Source organism: Penicillium malachiteum (assembly GCF_028827825.1).
Source record: "Penicillium malachiteum strain IBT 17515 chromosome Unknown utg000002l:1.0-8849297.0:1.0-8852440.0, whole genome shotgun sequence".
In the NCBI taxonomy this organism is placed as follows: Eukaryota; Fungi; Ascomycota; class Eurotiomycetes; order Eurotiales; family Aspergillaceae; genus Penicillium; species Penicillium malachiteum.
This window is the reverse complement of record NW_026643095.1, coordinates 8,059,686-8,075,577: the sequence shown is the minus strand read 5'-3', so window position 1 is coordinate 8,075,577 and position 15,892 is coordinate 8,059,686. Positions and strand designations below refer to the sequence as shown.

The window sequence follows — 15,892 nt, the reverse complement described above, 5'->3', positions numbered from 1 at the left end:
CATGGTCCAGCATTTCGGTTGTTTTTGATTGGCATTACAGGTTTTCGAGCAATAGAATGATGAGTCCTTTGGCGCGGTTTTTGCATATCAGTTGTTTTTTGATACATTTTGCATTGAGATTTTGAGTCTTCAAGTTCGGGGTGCAAACTTCATTAGCTAGTTTTTGCGAATTCACGCTTTACATATAGGACAATCTAGGCAGCGTTTCAAGGTCGAGCTCAATGCACACTCAAAATTCAGTTTTCAAATGAACTTTCAAGTTGAAAAATTGTATTCTAATGTATTGTGAATGCAGTTTGGATATGCAGTATCTCACGACGGGAAGGCTTTTAAATGATGTCAAGCGCAATGTACCCCTCAGTCATCCTCCTCAGGTGCATCATCAACGCCCCGAAGCCAAGCACTGCGAGCATCAACAGCTGCCTTTCGGACATCACGCTTTGGATCATCCAACACAGCGCGCAAAGAACGCAAGACGTCAGCCTTCTCCGGAAGGAGCGGAGAGATAGACGGTGGAATACGCGCGTTAGGAGCGGACTCCACAGGAGCCTGCTTTGTGGCAAGTAGGTAGATACACTTGAGGGAATCGACACGAAGACGAGGAGGGTTCACTACCCCTGTGCCAGGTCTAGATTCAGTTGTTTTGAGGAGTCGCTGCACGAGACTGTGGACGTGTCCACACTTATCTATCACAGCCACACCGTTGTCACGAATAATGACTGCAAGCGTATCGAGAGTTGCGGCTCGAACGGCCACGGAGTCGGAGGTTTGAAGGTCGAGAGATTGGAGGAGAAGGGGAAGTAGTGTGGGTAGTTCGGGCAGAACCAGGGTTGTGGAGATTGTGGAGAGAATACCAGATAGAGCCGTAAGGTGAGCTGGTTTAATGTGATCGGATGACTCGACTGGAGTGGTTTGGTCATTACCAGCGATGTTCACTTCACGAATTCGCGAGGAGATCAAAGGAATCACGGTAGTAAAGACCCGTTGCTTGGAGAGTAAACGGATAGTAGCTCCATTTATTGCCGAGAGAACATCATCGTCTCCTAGTAGAATGGCAAATCCACGAGCAGTTGGGCTGCTGGTCTTCGAGTCTGGAGAAGAAAGAAGACCCAGCAAAGAGGTCAGGATGTGAGTAGTGGTTGGGGCAATGCGAAGTACAAGAGCCTTTGCAAGCCAAAAGATGGTGCGAATTTTGGCGGGGGTGAAAGGCTGTTCTTCGGAATTGACCAAAGAGTCGAACAGCTTCTCAGCAATATTCAGATCTTCCTTAGAGAGGAATTTGTTAACCAATAACGCCAAGTGTCGCAGTAAAGCGAGATGAGTCGCAGGTTCTGCGCTATCTGATACAGATCGCTTGACGAGATCTGCTAGCAGACCTGATGTGTCCGAGGTTGCATGGGGAATGAGGTTACCGCAGTCTTTTGAAAGAGCTGCTAGTAGGTATGTTGAAATGATAATTGTGCGTTCCTGATCCACAGTCGTTCCTTGGGAGAAAGGTACTGGCACAAAATCCCCTGCAGAGAAAAGGGTGTAGACATTTTGAGCGACATGCGCTTGCTTTTGAACGGATACTGATCGGGTGAGAAGATTGCAAAGCCGGCCAAGAGTATCAAGGATAGTAGGATCATTGAGGATCTGGTTCTTGCTTTGCCCCGAGGCCGATTCTGCGACGCTGCGACAAAGTCCCAACACAACTTTGTCGAAGTACAGTTCGACGTTAGGGTCAGCCTTCATATCCCTCTGCTGCATGACATATAAAAGAGTCATGAGGATCGTTCTTGGATAAGCAGCAGATCCTGGTTGTTCTTTCTGAATTAAGAAAGACAGCTTGCTAAATAGACGACGGAAGAGCGTTTCGAAGATATCCCTCTCAACGCTGATCTTCGCCAAAGTATCCAAGGTTGACAAGTAGGTTGTGTTAGTGCCATCATCTTCATCCGGCAGTGTCGCCGAAAATGCCGGGAAAGTAATATCCATGATCAGCCGAGGCTTATGCTTGGAAATCTCAGCTAGCGCGCTAATGGCTTCCTTCTTCAGATCGTCTCGGCCAACGGATTCCTCTTTCAAAAGAATTTCATCAAGATATTGCACGAATAACCCGATTTCATTATCTTGAAAGAAGTTCCGCAGGGTCGAAAGCCTCAGGAATCCCTTCATTGCAGTGACACGGAAAGAAATCTCTTCCTTAGCAGAGCCCATAAGTGCCTGTCCTAGAGTCTCTGAGAATTGATCCTTGAACTCCAAAAGCGGGTTCTCCTGGAGGATTTCACCTCCCCAGGTGGTCCATTGGCCAAAAACCTGTACGGCAGACTGGAACAGGACAGCCAGAGTGTCCAGTAGAGCCCTCTGCTTAGCGATTCCATCTGCTTCTTGGTAGATAGTGAATATGGGGGCCACAACTGTCTGGACAATGAGGGTAAAGGCCACAGCTGAAGCAGAAGACACCGAGCTTAGAATCTGCTGAGCGGGCTTGGCTTGCTTGTGCTGAGGCTCTTGCAGTTGCTCATTGCATTCCTTGGTAATAGGACGCAGGTATTGTGCAAGCGGCAAATCTTGTGAAGGTTCAATAACCCCTTCTGAAAGTCGCTTGGCAATTGCTGACAGAGCTTCCAAGGACGACTCGGAGAGGATTTCCTCTTGGGCATTAAGAATCTCAAATTTCAGGGTCTCCCAGATTGTGATAGAGTATCGGGATACTGTGTCCGGGTCATATGAGTTAATGCAAGCAACCAAGCAATTCAACGCATCTTTCTAAACAAATTATCAGTATACTGTATCATCTTCTATAAATAATTTCATTCTTACCTTAACATTAGGGGATGTAGAATCCATTTTGTCAAGCAAAGAAGGAATGGCATGTGGAGCAAAGTGTCGCGACGCCGAAATACATTCCTGCAAGCGGCCCTTCAAGTCCTGGGCCGTAATTCCATATGGATCGTTTGGTGGAGGTCGGAACGTGATAGGGAAGTAATTGTATACAGAGTCAAAAAGAAGCTAGTGAAATTAGCTGCTGTGTAACTTCGGTCATCGTGCGATAATCTTACCTCGGCATGGTTTGTGATATCCCATTCCATCATAACGACCTTGAGAATAGAAAAGACCATCATCAAATTCCTAGGATCCTTTTCACCAGTCATAAGATCCACCGTCCCCAGCAGAGAATCATCACCCATATCACGTAGGGCTGACCGGTGTTTGGACATCAATTCGTTCAATAACTGATAGACCTGAAATCTTTGTGACTGGGAACGAGACTGAAGATCTTGGAAATTGCCAAACAAGCTATATACCATAATCAGCATTTTGTCTCAACCCCGTACCCACCAAATAGATACGACGGAACTCACGCCTCAGCGGTTTCAATGGCCAATTCCTTGGTGAACCGGTCCAAACCTTGCAAGTAGTCCAATCCTGCAACTGCACCTCCATCCTCAATTCGATCACCAAAGAATGTCGTCAGAACCTGGATCTGCTGTCGCGATAAGAACCGAGGAGGCAGCGCCTTGATGACCGCCGTGAGGAAGGAAACCGCTTTGCCACGAAGAATCGGATCTTCGTCATTGATGTATTCACCGAGTTGCTGAACAATTTTGATCAGGGTGGCCTTCTTGCTTTCCACATCTGCATTAAAACCTAGGTTAGAGTCATATCTCCCTAATACGAAAGTGCGGGGCGGTATTTCAGTTGACTGGATTTACCTTGAGCTACGGAATCAGCGATGCGCTTTGCTTCCTCTTTGTCGTGTTCGACAACCAGCATGAAGGTCTGTAGGGCCGACATGATGTGGGAGGGAGCAGCTACGCCAATAATCCCAGAGATATGCTGTATAGGATACGAACAGTTCCAAGGTTATCCCCCCACTGTCGAATCCCATTTTCTGCCTTATCGATAACCATAGTAAGCACGTGATCGTATCGTTATCTCTATATCACGTGTATACCGTTGCGTCATAGGCTGGATTTGTAACGGGAACGCTGCACTTCCCACTTGTCTGTCAGGTTGCCCAAAATGAGGAACTCCACTCAGATCCTATCTCTATTTCTACTGTGGACTGTAATCAGCTCAGCAGCTGCCATACTTGGTCTAACAATTCCGAATTCTCTCCGTCAATATCAACTAGGTCTATCACAAAGCCAGCAGCCTATTATGGATAAGCTTATTCCAGGCTTCGTTAAGCCTCAGCAACCTCCTGTTCCGGATTCAAATTCACCTGTCATATCTGATGTCCTACCAAAGACGAAGGGAATCAATATCTTCGCACAACTAACTCGAGACTTTGACCCGATCGCCTCCCGTCTGAATGATGCCTCAAAGAATATCACCGTCCTTGCGCCGCGGAACAGTGCTATCCAGGCGCTGCCAAGAAAGCCATGGGAAGATCCGGAGGATTATGCTCAGTTTGGTGACGCAAATGCGTATGCAGGAGAGAGTGGACAGGATCGGGCAAAGCGGAATTTACAGCGTTTTGTAGAAGCCCATATCATTCCTGCTAGTCCATGGAAGGAGGGCGAGGAGATGGAAACACTTGGAGGTGAGAAGCTGAAGTGGACAAAGGAGGGAGATAAGATATTTGTAAGTCATGAGTGATATCCGTTGCGTTGATATGGTAGTGTAATGATGGCTGACTGGTCTTAGATTCAACCTGGCAACGTCGAGGTTGACAGCATTGCAGAGCAAGTGGCCAATGGAGAAGTCTGGGTACTGAATAGTGTAATCAACTACCCAGGGTACCGTTGATTGAGATGATAGTAACGATTTTATGAGAAGCTCAAGGCTTTTAGGTAAATGATCACGCAAATGTCCAGTTAATATGGTTGGTTTAATATGAAGACTTGTATCCATTTCCGATAGTTTTTTGCATAAGCCCGATACATATAGCCTGTGGATTTCAAGTTGTTCTATTGAGAGCCAACTGCTCTTTGGTATATACCGTACATTATCATCCAACCTCACCCAAGAATTCGTCCATTTAATTCACCTCGGGGGCAAAGTTTCGCAAAACCCGCTCCTCAACTCCATCCAAAATGCAGAAGTGCTCCATCACCTCCAGGTTCTCGGCTTCGCTCAAGAACAGCTTATCAGGGTCTTGGCCAGGCTGCATAGGGTTCATCATAGCAGCGGGGTTAGCCTGGGCCATCTGCTGAGCCATCTGGTTGGCAGCTATAAAACGTGTCAGAGGTCCGTCAGGAGTTAAAAAGAACATAATCCATAAACTTACAGTTATCACTGCCCAAGATGAATCCAAAGACAGGCTGTAGACCAAACAGATTAAGGAAGTACCAAGACAAGCTGGAAACCCACTTCACGTCCAAGTCGCGAGTCATGACACCTGACTGCAACATCGACTTAAAGCGAATGGTAAGAGGGAAAGGCAATTTCACTAAAGATCATGGTTAGTCCAAATACACCATATCTTGCCACGATGACTTACAAATGACAAATCCAGAAAAGAACGCATTGATCCAGCTCATGATCAACGTCTGAGGGATCATCATCATCATATTTCCCTTCAGCATGCCCATCATCTGCTCCATTCCTGCGGGGTCGGTCATCGGGTTTGCAGGAGCCTGGCCACGGTTGTTAGGGTCCTTGAGGAACGAGCCATTCCGGAAACCGGAAACCATGTAATTCTTGCGAATCTCGAAGGATTCTCGGTCAAGGACAGCGCAGGCATGGTTCCGGAGGTTGACACCACGTAGGAGAGCATGTCGCTCGCGTAACTCGAGGAGGGTGGAGGGGCCTTTGGGGGGCGTGTTCATCAAAACGGTTGCATAGTGGCGCAGGATTCCGGTCAAGATCTATGATAAGTGGGTTAGACTCAAGTGTATATATTTCTTCCAGGCAGATAAATCAGACCATAACAATTGAGATTGGGAACAAGATCCAATAGCTGTACAGAAAGAAGTCAGTCTGGGTCCTCTGCATATGCATTAGAGATGTCACTCACAAAAGCGCCGGATCCCGAAGGATGGTCTGTTCGCCTCCTTCAATAGCCATACTGAACGAATGCCAAAACTAAGTAAATCCAACTAGAATGGTTTTGTGCGGAGTGACTCCCAGCGAGAACTCCCGTGGCGTAGATTGCTGGTGTGGGGGGAGGTCAAGGGGATGTTGGACCGAAGTGGTTGAGGTTCACAGCGACGGATACGATTGGCCCGCGCGAGCTCCAGCTTTCTCCAACCCGCAACTGTGTCCTTGAGATAAACATCGCTCGTCAGCACCACAAAACTACTAGGTTGCAACAAATCTAACGGAAAATATACACGGGACTGCTTCCTTGCAATTTACATTTCTTAAATCACAATCATGGCGACCACCAAAGTGCCTGTTTACTCAACCAATGGTTCGTCTTCCCAGATCTACTCCAGCCGCCGCGATACAGTACCCTTGTTAGCTATACACGAAGGAAACTTGGCTTTCAATGCTGATTCTGTTCTTGAACACAGACCTGAAGTCTACTAGTGATGACGCCCTAGTCCCCTACCTAACCAACCTCCCCGCGCCCTTCACCTTCACTCCTAGCTACACGAAGACCAATGTTCGCTTTGCACTGGGTTATAGTGCAGTTGCGATTGCGGCATTTACATTCTATGCAGACCGCACTCTTGGTTGGGAGGCTACCACATCTCCTTGGATTGTTGCGGCGGTAGTCTCATACTTCATTCTCAACACCGCCCTCACATATTGGATCTGGGGCGTCGAGGCCGGTGAGGTATTCTGCGGGAAACGAAAGACTGGAGAGACTGTATGTGATTATGGAACTTCATTTGAAGACACTCAAAGCATATGCCAGAAGCTGACTCGAAAATCATAGATCTCCATTTCCTCATCTGGCATTAAGAACTCGGTCCCCTATAAACTTCACGTCCAATATAAGTCCCCCGCCGGCAAAGTCTTGCAGGACAAGCGCTTCGAAGCGCCTTTCACCACATGGTTCTCGGCTGAGGGAGTGTTCCACCCTGAGCCTTTCCGACGCTGGCTGGCAAGTGAGGTGGATGTCTTGAGACTCGCGGCAAAGGAGAATGAGAAGAAGAACGGTAGTGACTCTGGACGATAAGTTAGTTCCATTGAATACCTGAAAGCAGTGAAATGGGACTAATAGTAACATACTATACTTGCTCTTTAAAATTATAGTTTCATTTGGTTTGGGAAATGCATTCAGCACGCTTTTGGAGGTTTCAATATTTGCATATGTTCAAATCAATCAATTGGTTTTTGGGATTAATGATCAGTCTGAACTTCTACGACATAGAATTTGCATACCACCTAGCCCCAGAGGTAGTAAGATATCCAAATGTTGCCTCATGGTACCATACGACTAGGAGCGATTTTACGTAGGTGTGTACTACTAGTAGTAGACACATCAACTGATGATGCACCTGGAGACATGTGCAACCATCTACGAGAGGCCTGAATGAGCACTTGAGCGATACGAGCAGGTAGTACAATCATACTATCAGAGCCTTCGAATCCTGATATGGTTAGAAGAATACCAGTAGAAGTAGTAAGAAACGTATATTCCAAAGGGCTAAGACAAGTCTATATCCAGGGTTTTTTTAGTGTCAGTCCTCAAATCATCGATCATTTTAAATATTTTCCGTCAATCAACCAGACCCTAGGAAGCAGCCTCAAGGGTTCCAGGGCGTTCAGTAGCGGCAGCAGGCTGGACATCATCCGCCCGGCGGTTCTGAATTAGACGCTGTAAAAGACGTTAGAACCTCATTTAAACCCCCTATAGTTTGTAGAAAGATGCAGAAACTCACCAGCAGGTTGCGCAGCAACACGACGATAGTCACCTTTCCAATGGAAGGAACATAGATGGAGGCCTTCTCCTTGACCTCGGGACCGAAGTTCTATATAGATATCAAGTCAGTTAACCCAGTCCTCAAACGAAGAACATCAAAACAGGAATGACCCACCTTCTCACTTGAGAAGTTAACGCAGACAGCACCCTCACGAAGCAAGCTGGTATCGAACTTGTACTTGTCACTAGGGACACCGGTGATGACAACATCGCACAGCGGCACAACGTCCTTAAGGGTAGCTCCCTCGAGAACCTCAACCTCGTGTCTGTGCTTCTTCAATCCCTCACCACGAGTGAATTTGTGAATACCGGTGATATCAACACTGTACACACAGGCACCGTCATTGGCCAACAGAGCCGCAAGGGGACGTCCCACAACCTCGGAGCGGTTCACAACGCAGATGGTGTGACCAAAGAGTCGGTTGCCGTAGGGCAGAATAGTGTTGTAGATGTTCAGGTGCTCGAGGATCTTAATGTTGGCCAACGGGGTGCAGGGCAAGATGCACTTTTGGCGCTTGGTCTCCGGGTCCAAGAAACGAATGTTCTGGTACATGTTGAAGATGTAGCGGTGGCTCAGACCCTCAACATCCTTGCCGACATCCACGATCTGCTGCAGGTATTGATCCTGACGGTTGTTGAAGATGGGGTAATAGACGATGATACCGTCGACTTCGGCGTCTGTGTTGGCGGAAAGGATGGCTTCTTCGATGTCGTCGCGGCCGACTTCACGGAGGGTGTACTTGAAACCACTGAGAGAGGGTTAGTATAATTGGACATATTGAATTGAAATAGAGCATATGCAACTGCTCTATATTCCATACTTATCTCAATTCTTTCCAATTGTGGTGGTTGTCATGACTGCGCGACGAGGGGCAAGTATGAATCATACCCGCCAACCCCACCACCACGGCACGAGATCGCAGCCACAACCGAAAGATAAGATTGATGAAGGAGGAGATTCATGACTTACTTCTCTTCACAGGTCTTCTGTGTCCACTGCGCATACATCAGCGCCGCAGGGTCATCGTTCGCGAGGAAACCGACAAGATGCGGCGGCTTCTCGAGAGTCCTAAGGCCTTCTTGGACCTCGCTGACCAAACGATTGGCAACGTGCTTGGACAGCATAACCTTGCACGAAGAAGGAGCAGCATCTTTGGGGGCCGACATGGCGAGGATTGAGTCTTCAGAAAACAAGAATTGGGTATATAGGACTCTAGTACACGCGGGGAGACTGGCTTGACTCGAGGAAAAAGATTGTTCGCTTATCGATAAGAGATCGGATGCCGCATTCGGTTTCACTTGCCGAGATCGCTGCTGCCGGGACTGACAATTTGGTTTAGTGGGCTTAGTAGATGCTTAGGAAGAAAATTGAGACTGAATAGGTGGATCTAAGTGGTGGGTATTGTGTAGAAAAGTGCAGGAATATGCTTGTTGTGTACGAGTGTAATTCCGTACCAATATTGAACAGCATAGCTGTCAGATCTGTCATCCGGCTGGGACCGCTGAAGCGATCCATGGGGATAGTACAATGTGCTACCATAGTTTATGGAGTTGAGCTACTACGTACTAGTACATAAAGGTACCACTGTATAAAAAGATATAAAGAAGAAAAAAAGAATGATATGCTGTTTTACTTGAAAGGTGTTGGAACAAATGAAAATAAAATTGCGGATCCAACATGGAGAGACACATGGAGACCAGACGGAAGTAGATTTTGGCCCTCTCTCCCATCATGCGCCCTCCGATGCGCGGAAAAATTCTAAACGTACAGGATATAATCACATTTTGTTAGCCCAGAGATCGAGCAATCCCCCTCCAGTCCTAGAAATTTCCCATAAACGAAACATAACTTCTACCCCGGACCAGTAGAACTAGTAACAGACAGCATGATGAAGACAGCCTTACTTCGCTACATCCAGGGCGTGAAATCGAAATTCGCCGTGGGAAATTTCAAGGAATCCGAGTGGAACAGAACGAAATAATGGACTCAAAATTGTACAAGCTATCTTGTCTATACACATAGAAGAAGTCAGGAAAACAGAACGATCACCATGGATCCCTCAAAGTTGTTTTCTTAGCTCACCTATGCGTTGAAAGACTTGTTGAAGGCACCAATAACCTCCTTGAGCTTAGCCTCAAGCTCCTTGGAGAGCTGACCCTCCTTCTCGATGGTCTGCTGGATCTCGGGGTAAGAGCTCTTAAGGTGAGCAAGGATGTCAGACTCCCACTGGAGAATCTTGGCGACGGGGATCTGGTCAAGGAAACCGTTGACACCGGCGTAGATGAGGGGAACCATGTCGGAAACGGCCATGGGGGAGTACTGCTTCTGCTTAAGCAGCTCAGTGAGACGCTCACCACGGGCAAGAGTCTGCTTGGTGGAGGCATCCAGATCGGAACCGAACTGGGCGAAGGCAGCGACCTCACGGTACTGGGCAAGGAAAAGCTTCAGGGAACCGGCGACCTGCTTCATGGCCTTGACCTGGGCGGCGGAACCGACACGGGAGACGGACAGACCGACGTTAATGGCGGGACGGATACCCTTGTAGAACAGCTCAGCCTCCAAGAAGATCTGACCATCGGTAATGGAAATGACGTTGGTAGGAATGTAAGCGGAAACATCACCACCCTGGGTCTCAATGATGGGCAGAGCAGTCAAGGAACCAGCACCGTGGGTCTTGTTCATCTTGGCGGCACGCTCCAGCAGACGGGAGTGGAGGTAGAAAACGTCACCGGGGTAGGCCTCACGACCGGGGGGACGACGCAGAAGCAGGGACATCTGACGGTAGGCAACAGCCTGCTTGGACAGATCATCGTAGATGATGACGGCGTGGCGGCCGTTGTCACGGAACCACTCACCCATAGCACAACCAGTGAAGGGAGCGATGTACTGCAGGGGGGCGGCCTCAGAGGCGGTAGCAGCAACAACGACGGAGTACTTCATGGCGTCGTTCTCCTCAAGGGTCTTGACGAGCTGAGCGACGGTGGAACGCTTCTGACCAACGGCAACGTAGATACAGTAGAGCTTGTCGGCCTCGTTGCCAGTGTTGTTCCAACGCTTCTGGTTGAGCATGGTGTCGAGAGCGACGGCGGTCTTACCGGTCTGACGGTCACCAATAATCAACTCACGCTGACCACGGCCGATGGGGACCATGGAGTCGACACACTTCATACCAGTCTGCACGGGCTGGTTGACGGACTGACGGGGCAGAATACCGGGGGCCTTGAGCTGAGCACGGCGCTTCTCAGTGGCGTTGATGGGACCCTTGCCGTCAATGGGGTTACCAAGAGCGTCGACGACACGGCCGAGCAGCTCAGGACCAGCGGGGACATCAACCTAGGATGGTTATTAGTAATTGAATTCAACCATAGCAAGGATTTGAAGATTCGATGTGTATATATATATCAAAATCCAGATATCCAGGGGGGAGTGTTAAAACGGGGAGTGTTAAAACAGGGTTTCCACTTACAATCTCACCGGTACGCTTGACGGTCTCACCCTCCTTGACGAGACGGTCGGAACCGAAGAGCACAACACCGACCTGGCCGGCCTCCAAGTTCATGCACATACCCTTAACACCAGAGGCGAACCTGCAGTTCCGTTAGTTTCCCGAGGTTGGTTGATAATGCCAAGACTTTTCCTTGGGGGGGTTGGCAGGGGTTCACGTACTCGACCAGCTCCTCAGCCTGGACGTTGGTCATACCGTGGACACGGGCAATACCGTCACTATTCGAATCATAATTAGTTTCTAGATCGATAGTGGTTGTTTTGGTGGTAGGCGTGGGCGCGTTTGGCGAGATGATATCCGTTGACCGAAATTTTCCCTCGCGACCCTTTACCCGCCCAGGGCGGAAATGACATACCCGACCGACAGAACACGACCAGTCTCAGCGAGACCAGCCTCCTCCTGAACACCACGGATACGCTGCTCCAGGATGGAGGAGACCTCAGTAGGGGCAGCCTTGGCCTCAGAGGCATAAGAGCGGACAGCACCGGAGATGGGACCGGCAGCCGCGCGAACCTATAATATGGCGAAAAGTTTGTTAACGATGAGCTCGGAGGGTGTATGAGTGATCGAAGCATGCTCAATGGGTTGGCGAAGCGAAGGACAGGGATCCGAGGACCAATCGAGCTCAAATTCGAGATGGAAAAGGTTGGACAGGCGATGGGTTGGACGATGGACCAGGTTGGAGAGGACTACTCACCGAGGCGATGCGGCCAGTGGCCTGGACGGCCGCAACGGAGCGGCTTGACTGCCGCAGAGCGTTCCTGAACATTATGAAAAGGGTTCAGAGGATGTGAGGATAAATTCTCTGAGGGGGGAGATGTAATTGGGGAGAGGAGTTCGGAGAGGAGAGAGAAGGTTGTGGACGGGTGGGAAGGGAGAGCTTTGTCGGGAGGATTGGATTCTCAGGTCTCGCGCTAGACCGTTTTAGGGGGGTTTAGTCCCTCCGATGTGGCCCTAGTGTACCTCCACGCTGTTCTTTCTCTTACATATCATGTTCTACAATATCTAGTCTAACTTTGAAAATTTCTCATTTCTAATTTATAAGATTTCTTGCTAAACACCCTTTCATATGACTCTAATTTTCCCCTTCAAATTTGTCCCCTTTGGGACTGTGGGAGACCGCTCCGAAGACGGGCCAGCCCTTCCCGTTTTTTCTCTTCGGGTCGCCGGAATCCTTGGTCAGGTGCTGTGATTAGGTAATGAGTTTCGTCACGGCAACCGGCTCACAGATTTAATATGGAACGTATCAACAAGTATATTGACACTGACATTTGGTACCAGAGGGGATGTTCTAAGGTTTTTATAATATCTGAAATGACAGATCCCGAGTCACCAAGGTATATATACTTTACATGACTATTCCAAGTATCGCTCTCAATACTTTCCCAGATACTCCGTATCCTAGCCTCATCTAGGACTCAGTGAATCTCAGGCGCATAGTATCACCAAATGACATCAGCCTTCCCAAAAAAAGAAACTCCAAATTGCAGACACAGAACTCGCATGCATAGCATTCATGAATTCTGCATCCATTGTCTCATGCAAACTCGCTCCTAATAAATGACCCTCCCCTTCCTATTCTTCTTCCCAAGCAGCAAAACTCCAGATATCCCGACATGGCTCATGCCCATAATCATTTCGCAACCCTCCCCTTCAGTTTCCGGTCCTCCTGCTCCTTCCGAAATTTCTGAATCTCGATTGCAACTTTCTCATCCATTCGGTGCTTCAGCTCCGACCGGTATCCAAAGAAGAATAGGATCTTGATCCATACAAAGAGCGGTGCCAAAAACAACGCCTGAACCAGGTTGTCCAGCAACGCCGGAGCCCGTCCCTCGAATTTACCGTGTCCCACAAACTGCGCAATCCACGATATAACATGGAAAACTCCCGCATAATAATTCACAATCGATCCGTATTGCTCAAGGAAGTAGTTGCCGCATACTGCAGAGCCGATCACAAACGGTGCGAATGAGGCGCCAGCGACCGGCTCTAGAAGAACATAGAGGATCGTGTAGATGAATGCACCGATCGTGCCAAAATTCGCGGGGAGATACTCGACGCTTAAAGCCTCGGGGACCGGGACGAGTGGTCCAGTATTGCAGCCCTGTGGCCAGACAATAAGATTAGTCTGGAATGATCATATATCACCTGTGCAAGTTTCGTTTTGGACACTCGTACCAGAATAATACCTGTGAACAGGATGATTGGCACACAGACGATGTGGATTGCGATGTTGACCTAAAAATTAAGATAAGATTTACCGTCCTCTGATCTGTAAAATTGGAGAGAGTAGCGGCATACCGGGTCATTGTGGTAGGCTCCATACTGCAACGGTCAGATTTAATCTGAATCAAAATAGTAGACAACACTTACGAAGAGCAACTGCCTTTCCAGGTTAAGAGCCATTCTGGGGGGCTGCTTGAAGGTGGGGTTTGCTGAGGAGGATTTGAAATGTTGGGGAAGCTACGTATATCCTCAGCTAAAACACATGGGCAGCAATGCGAGTGGTGCCATTGGACATACTTGTCATGTGCTTTAACGGAGACCTCGGACCCTTTAGAACCGGGGCCATGTCAACTGGTTTTTTTACGGTATGGGAAGAACGCCATTCTTGTGGGGTAACCTTGGAACATTCGGTAATAACCTGAAATGAAGTCTGATCTTGATTTTGATTATATTCATACTGGAGTGCCTGCAATGCAAAACTACTTTTCACATGTGCAGGTAAACGATATGCAACTCGCTGATCCTCCTCATTATGACATCCAACTTTCAAGTTTTAAACTCAGTCTCAATATTGCATGATAACGAAAGAAAAAAAGTCATATCTTCTCCTAGTAGTCCACAGGGTCGAGTTCAATATGCAGATCTATGTATGTGCATAACTATATTAAGGTAGCAAATTAACATTGAGAAACCACTCCACGTGCACCCAGTAGGTAGCAGCATATGTGAGGCGTCAACTGGTCAAGGTCTACCTAGTAGTCTCTAACCATGGATAAGGACACAAGACTTATTTGTTGATATTGATTTGTTGTACACACATTTGTAGAATTTGAGGCTTGCACGGGTGATTGTAGAACTTGAAGTACAAACTTGTCAGTGGACTCCGAGGCGCTGTTTGATCTGGTCGCTGTCGGCATGATATATCCACCAAGTATACTAATATAGTAGCACTTGAGTATTGCCTCCAACACCTGACATCTACGAGTTATACCTCAGTCATAGGCAACATTTCATCTAAAAGAAAGATTTTCATACATACTAGTAATGATCATTTCATACTCAGAGATAAGATCAATCAAAACTTAATATCATGGAGACTTGATCAATGTTTCTATGCTAAGTGAATGCCGCCCGACGCACACCACGTGACCTGAAACCGAGTTAGCTTGGTCTGCCCGCCATGAAGCCCGAGATAATCATTAGCAGCTTCAGCAGCGTGCCCACAATATTGCGACCTCTGTTTCCCTGTCCCGAGAGAACACACGCCTGCTCATTTGTCACCTGCCACTCATTAACCGCGTAGATTTTTACGTTGTTATCCCATTACTAGGCCATGAGCGAGCGACCTGGTTAACGAACCTCTCACTTCAATTCCCTGCATCGCACCGCTCTCTGCGACATTCACTGCTGATAGCCAACATCCGAATCATAATCTCTGCTTTCCAGTGATTGAGAGATTACTTTAAATCCCTCAAACCAGACATCAAACCTAACGTCTTACGCTCCCCTCCGACATCTTTTCACACACCTAACGATTCGAGCTTGCTCCGCGCGCTCTCCTCACAATGTTCTTTCTGAAAGAAGAGGCAAAGGTCATTACCTTGCACCCGTCCTACTTTGGACCCAACATGCGCGAGTATCTGATTACTCGTCTGAATGAGGAAGAGGAAGGTCGGTGTACAGGAGACCACTTCGTGATCTGTGTGATGGATATGGTCGACATCGGCGAGGGACGAGTCATACCCTCAAGTGGACATGCGGAGTACACAATAAAATACCGTGCTATTATCTGGAAACCTTTCCGCGGGGAGACGGTATGTGCGCATACTTCACACTTGGGGCTCCAGTAATCCATGAGCTCTAGTGTGGTGTAGTTCCCCATCTTTATGCTCTTGCTAATACTCCAGTTACTAGGTTGATGCTATTGTTACCTCTGTGAAGCCGACCGGAATTTTCACACTGGCAGGACCCCTTTCTGTTTTCATTGCGCGCAAGGTTTGACTACATCGGCTCACTTTTTAATGATCAGCTCTGACTAGCATATTAGAACATTCCCTCCGATATCAAATGGGAGCCCAACACCGTGCCTCCGCAATACACCGACCATGCAGACCAAGTGATTGAGAAGGGTACCAGCTTGCGACTCAAGATTCTTGGTGTCAAGCCAGATGTGGCTGCAATCAATGCCATTGGCACCATTAAGGAGGACTACCTAGGGTAAGTGGACTCGATCATTTCGCGTCGCATCGATATGCTAACAATTGCTTTCCCCTCCATCTAGACCCCTGTAATGACATACGAGCTGCACCTGGACTACATACTACATACCCCATTACCTACCACCTGCTTACCTCCC

General features: G+C 48.1%; 8 protein-coding genes across 8 annotated transcripts; 3 read left to right on the top strand and 5 right to left on the bottom strand.

Moving 5' to 3' along the window:
• Nucleotides 1-357: 357 nt before the first annotated feature.
• N7483_006006 (MET18/MMS19 family protein) lies at nucleotides 358-3,780 on the bottom strand (the record flags this gene model as incomplete). Its single annotated transcript, XM_057089443.1, has 5 exons — nucleotides 358-2,751; nucleotides 2,806-2,994; nucleotides 3,045-3,282; nucleotides 3,348-3,621; nucleotides 3,699-3,780. The coding sequence occupies 5 exons, from the start codon at nucleotides 3,778-3,780 to the stop codon at nucleotides 358-360; spliced, it is 3,177 nt and encodes a 1,058-aa protein (XP_056949272.1).
• Nucleotides 3,781-4,008: 228 nt separating this feature from the next.
• Nucleotides 4,009-4,737, top strand: N7483_006005 (uncharacterized protein; the record flags this gene model as incomplete). Its single annotated transcript, XM_057089442.1, has 2 exons — nucleotides 4,009-4,572; nucleotides 4,636-4,737. The coding sequence occupies 2 exons, from the start codon at nucleotides 4,009-4,011 to the stop codon at nucleotides 4,735-4,737; spliced, it is 666 nt and encodes a 221-aa protein (XP_056949271.1).
• Nucleotides 4,738-4,969: 232 nt separating this feature from the next.
• On the bottom strand, nucleotides 4,970-5,997 carry N7483_006004 (ER membrane complex subunit EMC3; the record flags this gene model as incomplete). Its single annotated transcript, XM_057089441.1, has 5 exons — nucleotides 4,970-5,160; nucleotides 5,219-5,380; nucleotides 5,432-5,798; nucleotides 5,857-5,890; nucleotides 5,948-5,997. 5 exons carry the CDS (start codon nucleotides 5,995-5,997, stop codon nucleotides 4,970-4,972), a joined length of 804 nt encoding a protein of 267 aa, XP_056949270.1.
• A 309-nt stretch (nucleotides 5,998-6,306) lies between these two features.
• On the top strand, nucleotides 6,307-7,057 carry N7483_006003 (signal peptidase complex subunit 2; the record flags this gene model as incomplete). The annotated part of the gene is made up of 3 exons (XM_057089440.1): nucleotides 6,307-6,343; nucleotides 6,447-6,745; nucleotides 6,815-7,057. The coding sequence occupies 3 exons, from the start codon at nucleotides 6,307-6,309 to the stop codon at nucleotides 7,055-7,057; spliced, it is 579 nt and encodes a 192-aa protein (XP_056949269.1).
• Nucleotides 7,058-7,615: 558 nt separating this feature from the next.
• On the bottom strand, nucleotides 7,616-8,971 carry N7483_006002 (methylenetetrahydrofolate dehydrogenase (NAD(+)); the record flags this gene model as incomplete). Its single annotated transcript, XM_057089439.1, has 4 exons — nucleotides 7,616-7,699; nucleotides 7,764-7,853; nucleotides 7,920-8,553; nucleotides 8,775-8,971. 4 exons carry the CDS (start codon nucleotides 8,969-8,971, stop codon nucleotides 7,616-7,618), a joined length of 1,005 nt encoding a protein of 334 aa, XP_056949268.1.
• Nucleotides 8,972-9,887: 916 nt separating this feature from the next.
• N7483_006001 (F1F0 ATP synthase subunit alpha) lies at nucleotides 9,888-12,079 on the bottom strand (the record flags this gene model as incomplete). Its single annotated transcript, XM_057089438.1, has 5 exons — nucleotides 9,888-11,138; nucleotides 11,272-11,392; nucleotides 11,472-11,528; nucleotides 11,666-11,823; nucleotides 12,008-12,079. The coding sequence occupies 5 exons, from the start codon at nucleotides 12,077-12,079 to the stop codon at nucleotides 9,888-9,890; spliced, it is 1,659 nt and encodes a 552-aa protein (XP_056949267.1).
• An 864-nt stretch (nucleotides 12,080-12,943) lies between these two features.
• Nucleotides 12,944-13,716, bottom strand: N7483_006000 (2-hydroxy-palmitic acid dioxygenase MPO1; the record flags this gene model as incomplete). The annotated part of the gene is made up of 4 exons (XM_057089437.1): nucleotides 12,944-13,414; nucleotides 13,489-13,548; nucleotides 13,612-13,635; nucleotides 13,684-13,716. The coding sequence occupies 4 exons, from the start codon at nucleotides 13,714-13,716 to the stop codon at nucleotides 12,944-12,946; spliced, it is 588 nt and encodes a 195-aa protein (XP_056949266.1).
• Nucleotides 13,717-15,101: 1,385 nt separating this feature from the next.
• N7483_005999 (DNA-directed RNA polymerase II subunit RPB7) lies at nucleotides 15,102-15,827 on the top strand (the record flags this gene model as incomplete). Its single annotated transcript, XM_057089436.1, has 4 exons — nucleotides 15,102-15,350; nucleotides 15,451-15,531; nucleotides 15,584-15,753; nucleotides 15,818-15,827. 4 exons carry the CDS (start codon nucleotides 15,102-15,104, stop codon nucleotides 15,825-15,827), a joined length of 510 nt encoding a protein of 169 aa, XP_056949265.1.
• Nucleotides 15,828-15,892: the final 65 nt, after the last annotated feature.